General features: G+C 42.1%; 1 protein-coding gene across 1 annotated transcript in view; it reads left to right on the top strand.

Moving 5' to 3' along the window:
- LOC311241501 (tyrosine-protein phosphatase non-receptor type 12-like) overlaps positions 1-15,019 on the top strand; it is a 118,182-nt gene extending 103,163 nt beyond the window's left edge. Inside the window, 5 exon segments of the mRNA XM_084330348.1 lie at positions 1-490; positions 4,951-5,022; positions 9,395-9,436; positions 10,426-10,503; positions 11,302-15,019. The exon segment at positions 1-490 is cut by the window's left edge and continues 519 nt beyond it. Coding sequence (XP_084186474.1) covers positions 1-490; positions 4,951-5,022; positions 9,395-9,436; positions 10,426-10,503; positions 11,302-11,363 — 744 coding nt within the window. The 3' untranslated portion in view covers positions 11,364-15,019.
- The last annotated feature ends 289 nt before the right edge of the window (positions 15,020-15,308 follow it).

Raw genomic sequence — 15,308 nt, 5'->3', positions numbered from 1 at the left:
ACAGAGGGGGGAGGGGGGAGTGCAGCCGACCCACTCCCGACCAGGCCCAACCACCTCCCTCTGAAGGGGGGGGAGACGGGGGAGTCGAGGGGAGGAGAGAGAGCGGGACACGCCGCGTGGTCCCAGCACTCCTCCTCCAGTCCAGAGAAGCCGCCAAAGACCTCCTCTTCCTCCTCGTCTGACCACATCCCTCCCTCCTCCTCCTCCTCCTCCCACCTCTCCTCCTCCTCCTCCTCCTCTTCCTCCACCACCCCGGTGAGGACTGCCCTCAGCTTCACCAACCCTCTGCACTCCGACAACTCAGACGGCGAGGGGGGGGGCGGGGGCCTGCTGGGAGGGGACGATTTCCGGGGGCGCTCCAGCGTGTCCACGGCGACGGCCACGGTAACGGCGGCGTGTCACCACGGAGACCAGCAGCCGGCGAGGAGGGTGACGTCCATGTCCATCGCCGGGCAGAGCCCCCCCGACGTCGCCACGACGACCACAGCGAGTATGTCACACGGCTGCTATGGTTACTGTGATCGGGTTAAACGACAAAACTAATACACTAACCTAACTGACTGCTTGACTAACAGACTGACTATTGTTACTGCCAAGTTAACAAAGTAACCATTTAAACAAAACAAGAGTAGTTTGCTTTTGACAAGAGACTCTATTCAATTTATTTAAAGTGAACATGTACTCTATAAACATAATTCACGTTACTCCTATGATAATGAACAGTTCAGTTGAGTGTCTCCCCAATACCATGTGAGCTTTGGAACAGATTTCACATTCACAAATAAACGATGCAAGTTTGTCACTTCAGATTAATCTAGTCCAGTCTAAATCTAGTTCAGTCTAACCCAGTTCACTTCAGATGAATCTAGTCCAGGCTAACCCAGCTCTCTCCAGTACTGTGGAATGCAGTGAGGGAAGTTTTAACGCAGTCTCTTCAGACACATATAAAACTGCATGCAAATCTGCTTGCTTGTACACACATGCGCATACACACACACAGACACACACATACATGTATGCACACACCCTCACACTCTATAGGGCAGGGACTGTTTCAGGGTCAGTTAAGAGGCGTACAACTATACACACTTGTCTCAGAGGCTTTTTCAGTGTCATTGGCCTGAGACAGACAGACTGACCACACTGTAATGACAGGCTGTTTTTGTCTATGTACACACACACACACACACACACACACACACACGCACACGCACACACACTCTCTCTCTCACACACATACAGAGAGAGGAAGTGAGCCTACAGTGAGTCTATAGGCAGATGAACAGCATGACTGTGACTAATCTGTTGATTTGTAGGGAATGCTGTGAATATTACAAGCAAACATCTGTTTAAACAACTGCTTTCTGTGTTTGTGTGTGTGAGAGAGAGAGAGAGAGAGAGAGAGAGAGAGATGTTTGCGTGTATGAAAGAAAGAGAGCGAGAGAGGGCGAGAGAGGCTTGTGTGTGTATGAGAGAGGGAGAGAGATGCGTGTGTGTGTGTATGAGTGCATGTGCAAATGAGAAAGAAACTCCCTGTGGTTTTGTGGTCATTTCTGTGTGTGTATCCGTTTATTTGCTTTTGTGTTTGTCTGTCTAGAATAACTATGTTTTTGTATCTGTGTGTGTGTATGTGTGAGCATGCATGTCCAGTGGTGACGGATCAACATTGCATGCCACTCGTGTTTATTTACATGCATTCAGCCTCTTTGTGCACGTTCATGCTGGAAGATTGCAAACCGGTCCATGCTAACTGCTGTTAATGCGGCCTGACAATCACACAGCAGTGAAGATATGTGGTTTTGACCTTACGTCAAGTATCATAGGAATGACATGCCCACTGTTATGATCTCTGATTGTGAATTCTTCCTCTTGTTGTGATTGGAGCTGGCAAGGAACAGGACGGAAGTGGACCTGACTTGGCTTGGAATGACATTGACCTTGACTGGGACTAAGCCAGAATAAAACATAGGACTTATTGGGTCAGTTGCATGGGTGTGGATTAAGCCTAGTACTAGCAACAAATATATATATATATATATATATATATATATATATATATATATATATATATATATATATATATATATATATATATATATATATATATAAAAAGAAAAAAGGCTTTCAGTGAGGATTTCCATTAAGGAAGAATCCTTAGTCGACGTCTAAGCTTAATTCATGTCTGTGACATCAGCCCAGGGACTATGTTTCAAATATTTAGAGAGTTGACGGATGCTTGGTTTATCTGATTTCCAATACAACTTGTCTGCAGAAATAAAGTACAATATTGTATGTTTTGTTACTGTTCTTTTTTAGGGCTAATATCATCTGCTAATATCCGCAGATCTATGCATCTGTCTAGCCCTATATGTCCCCAAATGACAAAAGGCACAATATTGTACTTTTTAAGCATCGACCACAGATGAACCACAGAACTCCTCAGCTATTTTGAATATTTTAACGTATTTTATTAAAATACAGTGCGTTGTTTTGCCCCCCGGCCTGGAATGGAATGTTTGACGTCGGTCTGCTTGGCTTTATTATGGTACTGTATCCATGTGGGCTGGGGGGTCACACTTTGTGATTTTGTGATAACAAGCAATTGACTGCTTTTTTCATTGGTTTGTGACATGCTTGTGGCTGCTTTTTTGATTCGTCGTAATTAGAAGCTACTGACTGCAGTTTGATTGGTCATCAATCATGAGAGACACTCGTGGCTGCTTTTTGATTGGTCCACTAGACGCTTTATGACCGCTTGATTGGTTATTGTGTGGCAAACTTGGCTGAATAATGTGGTTGTTAATATGACCTGGGTGTTCTCTCCCCGAGGCTTGTAGGGCTCCTGAGCTTGGGTGTTTGGGTGTGCTGTGCGGTGCTGGTTGCTACATGATGATGCGCTTGTATTGTCTCACCGGGCTGCCTATATTCGAATACCAACCGTTTTGTGCGTTTTGCTAATCTGATTGGCCACTGACGTGTCTGGTCATGTGACATGTGCACCAATCGTGTGACGGCAAGTTCTTTCGACGCTTAAGCTTAGGCACTCTTTCGAAGTTTGTCTTAGAGCAGGGCGATAGAACGCCAGCCCTGATTCCAAACTCTAACCGTAACCAACTTCGAAAGAGTCGCCTAAGCTTAACCAGTGATAAACTAGTCGTTAGGTAGTTTGCAGGCTGTTCGACGCGGAAATGGGCAAAGACACAGCTCGTCACGCAATTGGGCGCACATGTCACATGACCAGAAACGGCAGTGGCCAATCAGATTCGCAAAACGCACAAAACGGTTGGTATTCGAATAGACGCCACCGGGCTGAATGTTCAATGTTCCTTTGATTCCTTGTCTCCTCTCCTTGCTTCCTTCTCTTAAGCATTCTGTAGAAAGAAAGGAGTCCTTATTTTACAGAGGAAGCCACAAGCACTGCTGATACACTGACAACATTAGGACTTATGAGACGATATGGATTGGTAATTTTGCTGACAACTACAGTTATATTTCACTGCTCCTTATAGCCCACTATTTTGATCTACAACCCCCCCCCCCCCTTCTCTCTCTCCAATTATTCAGTTCCCCATATATCGAGGCCAAATATGTTACTCACTAGTCATTGGGCTACTGACTAAGGTCATTAGAGGCGGGCCTAACCCAATATTTAGTTCTTTCTACGGACTGTTTTTTTTTTTAACGCCAGTAACATTAAACATTGGCAGCAGTATGCCAAGCATGCCAAACGGAGAGAGAGACACCGGCCGGTCTCAAAGAAACTACAGAATTGTTTTTCCATGTAGCGACCCACAGTGTCCATTTAGTCCATTACACGGAGACAAACGAGGAATATGCTGGATGTAAAGATAGCCCAAATATGAATAAGTCATGGCCAGCTGGTTCTGTCGTTTATTAAGCTGAGTAAAGCTATTCTGCGACACGACACACAGATATGTGCTGAAGGGGACGAACTGGCTTGAGCCACGCCCCCTCTGCCCTCATTGGCCAAATTGCCTCTTTTCCATAATATGATATAATTTTTTTAGACTTAGACTAGTCGCTAATGGCTAAACCTTAATCTCTTGAGAATGTTTTGAAATTGCATCGGACAGGGCGGCTGAGTGGCGCAGTGGGCAAGGCACTCGCCACTAACGCAGGAGATGCTGGTATCGAGCCCAGCTCTCTGCGTTGCTACCGGTTTGGCCGGCCGTCATACTAACACAATTGGCAGTGTTAGAGGGTGGGAAAGCCGGTGGGTGGGGATTGGACGTTGTGGACAGCGACTCCTACAGGTCGGTTGGATGACGCCTGCACAGCAGAATCAGGAAGTATCGGGGGCAGCGTGAGCCTCCCACGCGTTACTCCTCGCCACTGAGAGTTCGAGCTGTCTGGTGAAAAGATGTGACAGGCTGCCTCCTCGTGTACCGGAGGGGACACGTGATGCAAGGCTTCTATCCTCAACTACAGCCGACCAGTGGGAGACATAGTCTAGCAACGTTCAAGACAGGGGAGGGGAGAATTGGAATCACGAAATTGGGATGGGAGAAAAATAGGAGAAAAAGTGGATAAAAAAAAAGAAATTGCATCGGACAAACTCTTGTCTTATTGCTGGTAATCTGTAAACATCACTAGCAGCAAATCAAAGATAATTTACTACTACTGCGTGGAGACTTTCCACCCACACCCCCACGCTTGCCCTACAAATGTCCCTTTGTTGTTGTGGAGTCTCTGCCATCTCCGATGGTCTCAGCAGGTCCCTGGTGACATCATACGTGTCCCAAGCAATATTACCCATCTGCATTGTCTCAAGTTGTCAGTAGTGAATCTTGATCTGTTTTGAAAGGAGACAAGGAATCAAGAAAACAACACTCGTTTTGAGATTCATCCAGTAGGCTGCACCTGCCGACTTGTCTGTCAAGGGTCAGCCATTAATGGTGGTTCTTATTTGACCTCTGACCTTTGCCCCAGACTGCTGGGACAGCGATGACTCCCCTCCCCCCCTCCCCGCGAGAACCCCAGAGTCCTTCATTCTGGCCACAGGTGCGTCTTCATTCCTATTGGTTCTCTGCCACAGGTGCGGCTTTCTCATTGGTCCAGAGCTCATCCTAAAGTGGTCACAGCAGGTAGATTTGATTGGCTGTGTGAATTACAGATACATGTTTTTATATATATACTGTATATACTGCACCTACAAGGGAAGTGTTACTTGGTCCACAGGCCTTCATACTGGCCACAGGTGTGTTTTCATTGGCTCTCGGCTACAAGGGGTATCTTCTATTGGTCAATATTCATACGGCTACACTTCCTACGTGGCTGACACAGGTGTGTTCCCATTGGTCCAGAATCCTGTCTTGTAGTGTTTGATTTGACTGGAGCATTCAGCCTGTTGGAAAAGGTTGCCAGTAGTAGAGTGGTCACATGCTGTGGTGTATGAAGCCAGTAGAGAGTAGAGGTACTTCAGTGTTTCATGTTCTATACTAGTATAGTGGTGGTCATGTGGTCCTTCTCTCCACGTTACTCCTTCTTATGCTCCGAGCTTGGGTTTCAATGCAGGTTCCTTTACAAAAGAGGTATCGTAGTAGTTTGATCATTTCAGTTTTACCATAGTACCGGTCATCATTTACGTAATTGATCTTATACTGACAATTTTGTACTACCATGGTTATAATCCAATTTAAACCATGACACCGATGGTAATATCATGGTGTTTACGTCATTTTGTGGTCACTGCCACAATGACACAATGTAATGAACAGAAGATGGAAATTCCATATATATATATACTGTATTTGTGTTTTCTTTTATATATATATATATATATATATATATATATATATATATATATATATATATATATATATATATATATATTGTGTTTCTTTTATAAATACCATGACACTTTGATGAGGGCTGCACCACTGAAACTGTTGATGATGTCATTTGATTTGGGAAAGTGTCAGGTGGAATCCCACTATTGTTCTGCTCCCAGACGTTTCATCAGTCTACATTTAGCTCTGTACTGTACCAGTGTGCAGAACAAAGGTCCGGTGGAACCCATTTGCGTTCAGGAATACTTTCAAGTGCGTGCTTATTACACGTACTTGTGGCAAAGGGTGTCTCAGTTCAGTTGGTTGCAGCGCCGCCGCCTCCTCACCCCGTCACAAAAGAGTGTCAGTTGAAGCCGATGGGGATGCAGCCATGGGCTTGTGGGAGAAACGTTGGCTGTCAGGACTCTTGACACAAGGGGGCGCCATTGGGCAACATTCAAGACATCATTAAAAGATTATACTACATTTCTGTCTCAACTTTGGCTCACTCTATAAAAGGATGTCTTGCTCTTGAAACTAAACACATACACATGTGTGTTAGAGATATTATGTTAAGAAATGACACAAACCGTGTTGCTATTATAACAGATGTTGTATTTCAACACAGCTGTAACATTAGATTAGATTAAAATGTATTGTCATTATAAAGCATAAGTACAGTACCACAAAAAGAGTTTGTCATCCAACCAGAGTGCAAATGTAATGTAAATAGTAATATACAATGTACAGGTGATTAAACTGGGTATAACATATCATATAAATTAGTACTACTGAGTATAGTGCTAATCAGACCTATGTACAGAGTTGTAGTATTAATATGTACAGTGATATAGGTATAAAGACACTATGGTATAGTAAGCCATACTGGCCAGAGCTAGTAAATAGTAGGTAAGGGATATGTACAGATATAGATATAGTATCTACTAGGGCTGACCCCTATTAATCGATTAGTCGACTAATCGGTCGAAAGGGGCCGTAGTCGACTGGCCAACCTCTTAGTCGAATATAATTAAAAAAATAATGTTTTATTTTATTTTTTTATAAAAAAAAAATCAAAAGAAAAGAGGCATAGAAGCGTGGCTAACGCTAATGGCACGCATACCAGAGGCTAACTGCCTACGAAAACAGGCACAGAGGCACTGAAAGAGGATTTCACCCATCTAATGAACACACTATACTAGACAAATATCAAGATGTATCCATCAGTGGACCAATTGCATGCTTTTGCAGAGGACAAGAAGCCTTCAGTCGACTCCTTCAGACATTAAGCACCCCCCACAGCCCAAATGGAATGATAAAAAAAAAATTATTAATATTATACTTTCTTTTCCATTTTTTTTAAGTCGACCAATAGTCGACTAACGGCAAATTTTGGCCAATCCTAGTCGACCATCCAAATCCTTAGTCGGGGACAGCCCTAGTATCTACAGATATTTAAAGACGATCATATATTCAGGTATGTACAGACAGGTGTGGATAGATATATACGGTAAGAAATTTGAATAAATATATATGTATATGTAGGTATATATAAGGATTGTATGCAGGTATATTCAGACAGATATATGAATGTATATATATGCAGTAAATATAAATATATAGATGTGATATATACGGTATATACAGCACTATTGTACACGCTATCATACAGAGTTACCGCCGGTATATAATAATAATAATATATTTGATTTGTAGGGTACTTTATAATTGTGGAACAAATCTCAAAGCGCTACATTGTAAAAGAACATAATAGCAAGAGAGTAAAACTGAATATAAAATAAGCAAGACTAAAACTAGTAAAAGATTAAAAAAAAAAACATAAAATAAGGGCTAAAGTGTGTAGAGCTAAAACTAGATAAAAATCAACAAAAGGCTGAGTTTTGAGGCCCTTTTTAAAAGCATCCACAGTCTGGTGCTCTCAGGTGGTCAGGGAGAGCATTCCACAGACTGGCATATGTGTTATATGCAGGTGTATAAGTAGGTATATAGAAGGATTGTATGCAGGTATATATTCAGACGGATATGGATATATATATATGCAATAAATATATCATACGGTATCTACAGCACTATTGTACATGCTATCATGGAGTTATATGGGAACATGTGATTTGTTCGGTGAAGGATGCCGTATCCGTGACTGTCCCCGACTAAGGATTTGGATGGTCGACTATGATTGGCCAAAATGTGCCGTTAGTCGACTATTGGTAGACAAAAGAAATTAAAAAAAGTATTATTTTTTTATTTTTTTATCATTCCATTTGGGCTGTGGGAGGTGCTTAATGTCTGAAGGAGTCGACTGAAGGCTTCTTGTCCTCTGCAAAAGCATGCAATTGGTCCACTGATGGATACATCTTGTCTAGTCTAGTGTGTTCATTAGACGGGTGAAATCCTCTTTCAGTGCCTCTGTGCCTGTTTTCTTAGGCAGTTAGCCTCTGGTATGCGTGCCATTAGCGTTAGCCACGCTTCTAGGCCTCTTTTCTTTTGGAAAGAATGATACATTTTTTAAAAATTATACTTAATATTATTTTAAATGTTTTTTATATATATTCGACTAATAGAATAGGTTGGCAGTCGACTACGGCTCCTTTCGACCGATTAGTCGACTAATAGGGGTCAGCCCAAGCGTCTCTGTTGCGAGTATGAAGTGACGGGCAGCTGGACGGAAGGGATGTGCTTTGAAAAGGAGGATGTCGATGTTCATTCTGTCAGAATAGAGAGAATCTGTGGAATTGGAGAAAAAAAGGAAAGAAAATGCACATACTGTCTTTGTGCGTAGCTTCTTACATGGCACGTGTTGCTGAAAGGAGCTGAAAACACATACTGTTCCATGTAATAGGCTCTTTGTGAGTGTTGAGTCTGTGTGTGTGTGAGAGAGAATGAGCCATGTGTCTCTGTGTTTTAGTGTTATGTGTTATTGTGCGGTAGGCCGGGGCAATAATTCAACTTTACGGTTTTATCGTCTTTCACTGGTATGACGTGGAGATGGAATTATAGTGTTACAGTATTTCCATACACAATTCTGGTTGTCGGTCCAATTTATGAAAAGCAAACATTACATTTAAATATTGTCCTTGTTTCTTCCCTATAGTCCTTTGTTTTGTTTTATAAAATGTATTATTTTTGTATCAAAATGACAGGGTTTTGACTTGAGGTCACGCAAGTCGTAGTATTCTCGTGACGCGTTTTGTCATACAACAACATGCGACAAATCACCTGCTAATTTGATTACAAACACCTGTTTGTGACCAAGATGTCTGCGATCGAATACTTTGACTATGATGTCATGCAGTTCAATACAGTGGACCTCAATGAGATTATTTAACACATTTATTTCACCTACCTGATCAGATACCGTGATTTATTTGTAAATTATTTTATTTTGAGAGAGAGACAGAAATCCCTAATAATTTTGGAGATATTCACATGTTCCATAATATTGCCCAGACCTACCGCGTGTGTCTGTGTGTTGTTAGGTAGAGTTAGCTCTCTCTCTCTCTCTCTCTCTCTCTCTCTCTCTCTTATTCTTCTTCTCCTCACTTCTTATTTCACTTCTTCATTTGTTCTCTTCTTCTCTCCATCAGACCCGGCGGAGGCCTCAGCAGAGTGGAGCAGCAAAACCAGAGGTATAGTAGGGATGTGTGTCTGGGTAGCTGTGTGCTTGTGGGTGTGTGTGTGGGGGTGGGTTAGCTGTGTGTGTGTGTGGGGGTAGCTGTGTGTTTATGGGGGGATTTGTGGGTGGGTGGGTAGTTGTGTGTCAGTGTGTATGTCGTATGTCTGTATACACTATGTGTCTGTGTTTATTTACCGTATCTGTGTGAGTGTGTGTCTCTTTTATTTATTCGTGTCTGACTGTGTTCTGTTCACAAACTTCTGTGTGTGTGTTGTCTCTACAGTCGTTTGTCAACAGAGTAAAATAGGCGACAAGCCTTCAGTGTTGCACAAATTACTCTGAACACGATACCGCTGGCAGCATTTATCATACAGACAGCTATCTGTCTTTCTGTATCTGTTGTGTGTGTTTGTCTGTGTATATGTACTAGGGCTGACCCCTATTAGTCGATTAGTCGACTAATCGGTCGAAAGGAGCCGTAGTCGACTAGCCAACCTCTTAGTCAAATATAAAAATAAAACAATTTAAATATTTTTTATTATTTTTGTATCATTCTTTCCAAAAGAAAAGAGGCCTAGAAGCGTAGCTAACGCTAATGGCACGCATAACAGAGGCTAACTGCCTACGAAAACAGGCACAGAGGCACTGAAAGAGGATTTCACCCATCTAATGAACACACTAGACTAGACAAATATCAAGATGTATCCATCAGTGGACCAATTGCATGCTTTTGCAGAGGACAAGAAGCCTTCAGTCGACTCCTTCAGACATTAAGCACCCCCCACAGCCCAAATGGAATGATAAAAAAATTAAAAAGAATATTGTACTTTTTTTTTTTTTTTTTACCAATAGTCGACTAACGGCAAATCTTTGCCAATCATAGTCGACCATCCAAATCCTTAGTCGGGGACAGCCCTAATATGTACACATATATAAGATGTGTATTGATGATCAAAACCTACAATGTACATCCATTCACTTTTATCTGTGTGTGTTTTGTAGACGTGTTAGAGAGCAGTAAGAAGACGCAGGCTGACGGTCACCCTAGCAACGCCACGGCAGAGAGCAAAGCTGACCTGGGTGGGTGAGTGTGATCTCTGTCACTTTCTGTATGTCACTCAGACTCGAGTTAAAGGAACACTTCAGTTCAGCTTAAGTTTAAGCCTGCAGCAGGTAACTTCCTCTAAGTGACCTCTAATCTCAGATCCCGCCCTCTTTTCTTGATCCTCCAATCACAATGCTTTCCTCATTTGGCAATTAACATTTTACTGTAAGACATTTATACGTATAGAGTTATCTGTATCATCACATTTTAACTGAAATCTTTCATATGAATGTCTCATTATAATTTAAGTTGAGATGAGATTAACCTTTTTCAGTAATTTACATTTTGTTACCCACTGCAGCTTTATTAAGAAACTTAACGTTAACCTGATTTATCACAAAATTCAATGCTACCTGTATTTTGTTTTTTGAGATATTGGAAGTAGAATTTATTAGCATTTATTAGCAATGCTAATGTTGGTCAATGGGGATGCGTTACCATGATTATTAGCATTTGTTACCAATGGAAGTCAATGGGATGTGTTAGCATGTTTATCAGCATTTGTTAGCAATGCTAGTGGAAGTCGAGGGGATGTGTTGGCATGTTTCTGAAGAACAAAAACAGTAGCATTTTAGTCTTTCTATAAGATAGTTTCAGTGAAAAGTTATTGTTATTAGAAAACACTGTAACAGGAAATAAACGTGGGTCCATTTAGAATGTTTAATGTTATGTTAACAATGCTGTCAAAAAGTTAGGATTGTTTGGGTGGTGGTGTGGTTTTTCAGAGACATGCTAACAGACTATTCACTTTTATGTTTGGTTGTTTTTTGTAGGGTTCGGTAACCGCTGCACTCACCCCAAAGGCCCCCGGGACCCCCCTGTGGAATGGACATGATGGAATGATCCACCCACCCACCAACCTCCCCTCCTCTACTGTCACGAGATGGACTCTTCCAGACCCACCAGGCTGTCCTCTTTCCAAGCCCATAGATTTACATAGACAGCACATTTTTACATAGAGACCCTCTATGTATCTCTGTGCCACCTCCACAATCTCCTCAACTCCTCTATGTATCTCTGTGCCACCTCCACAATCTCCTCAACTCCTCTATGTATCTCTGTGCCACCTCCAAAATCTCCTCAGCTCCTCTTAAGTATCTCTGTGCCACCTCCACAATCTCCTCAACTCCTCTATGGATCTCTGTGCCACCTCCACAATCTCCTCAACTCTCTTAACCCCCCTAAACACTGATTGGATGAATGGCTTGTGCATTCTGGTATAAAACCCGCCACTTCTTAAGCCTCTCACAGGCCCTGAGTTGTGAGATGCGCTGACCTGAGGTCAGTTTGTTAGTTATTTCCTCACTAATGGTCAAAAAGTAATACCTGTTTTTAGTTTTTTTTCACATGAGCTTCAGAGGGTTCTAGTAGTCAAGAACCAGTTGAAACTGGAATTCATGGTTTGGTTCTTTGGTGACAAAAGTCAGCCATTGCTAATGATGAATGGTCTTATGATCTTAAATCAACAACAATACTTTGTACTTTGCCTGGAATTTATCTAGTGAAAAAAAACGTTCAAAAAACTGAAATTATACTTGACCGATAGGAGAAACTGATCTCAAGTCGGTGCTAACGGACATGTTTACCACGGAGCTGAATGAACAACAACAATCTTCAAAGCGAATCAAGATAATCTATTGCCCACGATGCAACATGGTACACTTTTTCTGCTGGGTGTGTACAGGTTGCCAGGGTGCTCTCTCTGTTTTTATTTTTTTGTTGTTGTTGTTTTTTGTACTGGTGCTACATTACAAATGATCTGATCATAGAACTAGAAGGGCTAGAGCGGACTGATGCCCTCCCCACCATAGTATCAGTGTCGGCCATCTTTGGGACTTCATCTTTTGGACTATTCTGATTTGCCAATCGGAATAGAAATAGAGAATAGAATAGTCTTTTTTGGGATGCCCATTAGCTGACACCATAGCGACCACTAGTCTTACTGTGGTCCAACATAAAACAAAAAGTAATTTATAGAACAGAAAGACACAGTTTACATTTAAGTAATAAGTAACATAAGCTCCTGTTAACCAAAAAAAGTTTCATTAAGTTGTATAGTGACATGAATGAAATTGGGCTTTGTATGGGGCATATGTGTTGTCAGATTAGTCGTATCCTCTTCATACTTTACGCGTAATTATTCCTGCACAACCTGGCAACCCAGAGTGAATGTACATGTCCTCTGTGCCTGTGTGCAATCAACCTCTGACGAGGACAAAACTACCAAAATAAAATAAATATTCTTGCAAGTGTAAAGCTCCTTTTTCACAGCATAATGTTGCCAGGTATGGGATTCAAAATTATGTCTAATAAAAGGCTGACAATTCTCTTTTTATTATTTGTATTCTTTTCTTTCTTTTTTTTTTAAAGGAAGTTTGGTTCGTTTTGGCAATGTATGAACCATATCTGAACCAATAAAAACTGCAACAAAAGTAACAATTTAACTTTTGATTCGGACCATTTCAAACAAACAGGTGTGAACGCATCCTGAATGCAATTGGAGTCCCGGGCTGAATGCGTTTCACTGTTTCCAACTGTGTTTGTGAGCTCAGTTGCTGAACACTGTTTATTATAAATAGGTTGGTTTACATAGACATTAAAACTCCTGTACTTGAATGATAATGCCTGCTGGTCCCCATGACGAAGAGACAGCTGTTGGGCCGTCCCCAAAACCAAAATGTTACAGAAATGTTGTCCTATAGAATGATGATGATCCAATAACTGCAATGGCTCCTCTCTCGGTTTCATCTCTATGTTGTCCATTCTAGTCCTGTCTAGTTCTACGCAGACCTCCGTTCCACCAGAGCCATAGGTAGACCATTTGGCCATTGCGGTTTTCTCATGGCAGCCATGTTTGCTCCACAATCCTGCTCCCTTGGGTGTTGCCTATAGTGGTGATTCTGTGTCCTTTGATCTTTAGAACGTTGGATATCCTGAGCGTGGCGAGGAGAGGTCTAGACTGACATGATAGCAGAAGCTCTCCAACATTAAACTCGCGGGACTAGTTTGGAGATCAACGCTGGACATTAAAGCTAACGGCTAAGGAATTAACTTTGATGTACTGTAGGTCTTTTTGAACTACATCGTTTAAGTAAAGAGTCTCTAAATAGTTACACCGCTTGTCCGTAAACTAGCACGCTGATATTCGTCACGAATGTTGATATTTTACACTTGGATATTCAGATTTTCAGTGTCTGCCGCATTGATCCCCATTCAGAGGACGCCATCTGGAAAAAACGCAAATAATTATGGGATACATGGCAACCATTGACAAAACCCTTTCACTTTTAAGTACCATGGGATAATATTACATATTTGCCACTTATTTGTGGCTGCAAACTTGGCAGCCACATTACAAGCAGGCCTAACTCTCCGTCTCCGGCCTAACTCTCTTATCTCCATGGCTCTGGACAACACTGCTGGGGCCACAAGCCTCTCTCTGTCTCTTTTTTATTATCCAACAACAACCAGTCATCATGGGACTCCACTCTGTGTCTCTCCCGCACCCTCCCACTCGGGGGAGACACTTGGCTGGGCGATGCACCTCACTGCTCCTGCCCGCTGGCAAGACGCATCTTGTGACCCCAGCCTCACACAAGTGTCCATTCCGTTCCCTCCCTCCCTCCCAATGACCTTATTCACACGGCCGGGCCGTGTTGCTGTCACGTCGCGCTCAGGTTGGGATTCCTTTCCACCCTGTTGGGAACACCTTAGGAGCAGAGTGGACAGAAACCCTAACCCCAACCCGAACGTGACATAAGAGCGAACGTGACATAAGAGCAAACGCGCCGCTGTGTGAATATGGGCCAATAATAGACAGGTTTCAGTGGAATTGCGTTGCGTTCAGGGGAACAGCTCGGACCCGCGTGTATTTTCTGTCCACTGTTGACGTTAGCAAACACTGCAACAGGAACTTAATGTGGGTCCATTTGGGATGTTTATGTTTATGTCGAGATGAAACAAGTCTATATAAACGTCAAACTTTACTTTCCCTGCTCCTGTCAACTTAAATGATGATGATCCATTCAGACACCTGACAGCCACAGACGAACAGGACTACTGGTTCTATCTGTTTCTATCTATCCGTTAGCCTCTCTCCAATAGCTACCGTATTGTATATATGCATTGTTTTATAAAAAAAAATGTACAGGGCGACTTAGGTATATATTATTTCAACAAAAAAAGTTGTTTTGCTTTCTCTTAAATATTCTTATTAACAGAAGATGTAAGAAAGTCTGTGCATGATGACGACGATGATGATGATGATGATGATCCCCCTCTTCCTCACAATGTTTCCCCACCCAGGTGTAAATTATTCCACTGCCCCTTTTTCATTTGTGTTCCTAGCAAATATTTCAGGGTTGTTGTTTTATTATATATATTTTTTTGTTTTTGTTGTTGGAATTATATGTTTAAAAGATTTTTAAGAAAAAAAGGTTTTTAATAATTGGTTGGTGAAACGACGTTGACTGCCAGCCAAACACCCCCCCCCCCCCCCCCCCCCCCCCCCTCCTCTTCCTAAAATGTCTACAACGGTCTCCTAATAAGATTGTAATAATGATAATAATAATGTTTTTTTTTGTAAATGGTATTTTTAAAGGTTATTTTTGTATATGCTGGTTATCGGCCCTGTCACAGTCCACTGCCCACGTACACTCTCCATCTCTCTCTTCCTTTCTTTATTTGTGTCTCACCTTTTTTCTCTAATTTAGTCCTTCTGCCTCTCTCTGTCTCGATATTCCCCTCTTCCCCATTCATTCATTATCTCTCTCTCCCTCTC

The sequence above is a fragment of the Notolepis coatsorum genome, assembly GCF_963971535.1.
Source record: "Notolepis coatsorum genome assembly, chromosome: 15".
NCBI lineage: Eukaryota > Metazoa > Chordata > Actinopteri > Aulopiformes > Paralepididae > Notolepis > Notolepis coatsorum.
Note: the sequence above shows the minus strand (reverse complement) of the source record. Positions and strands in the feature narration are given on the sequence as shown.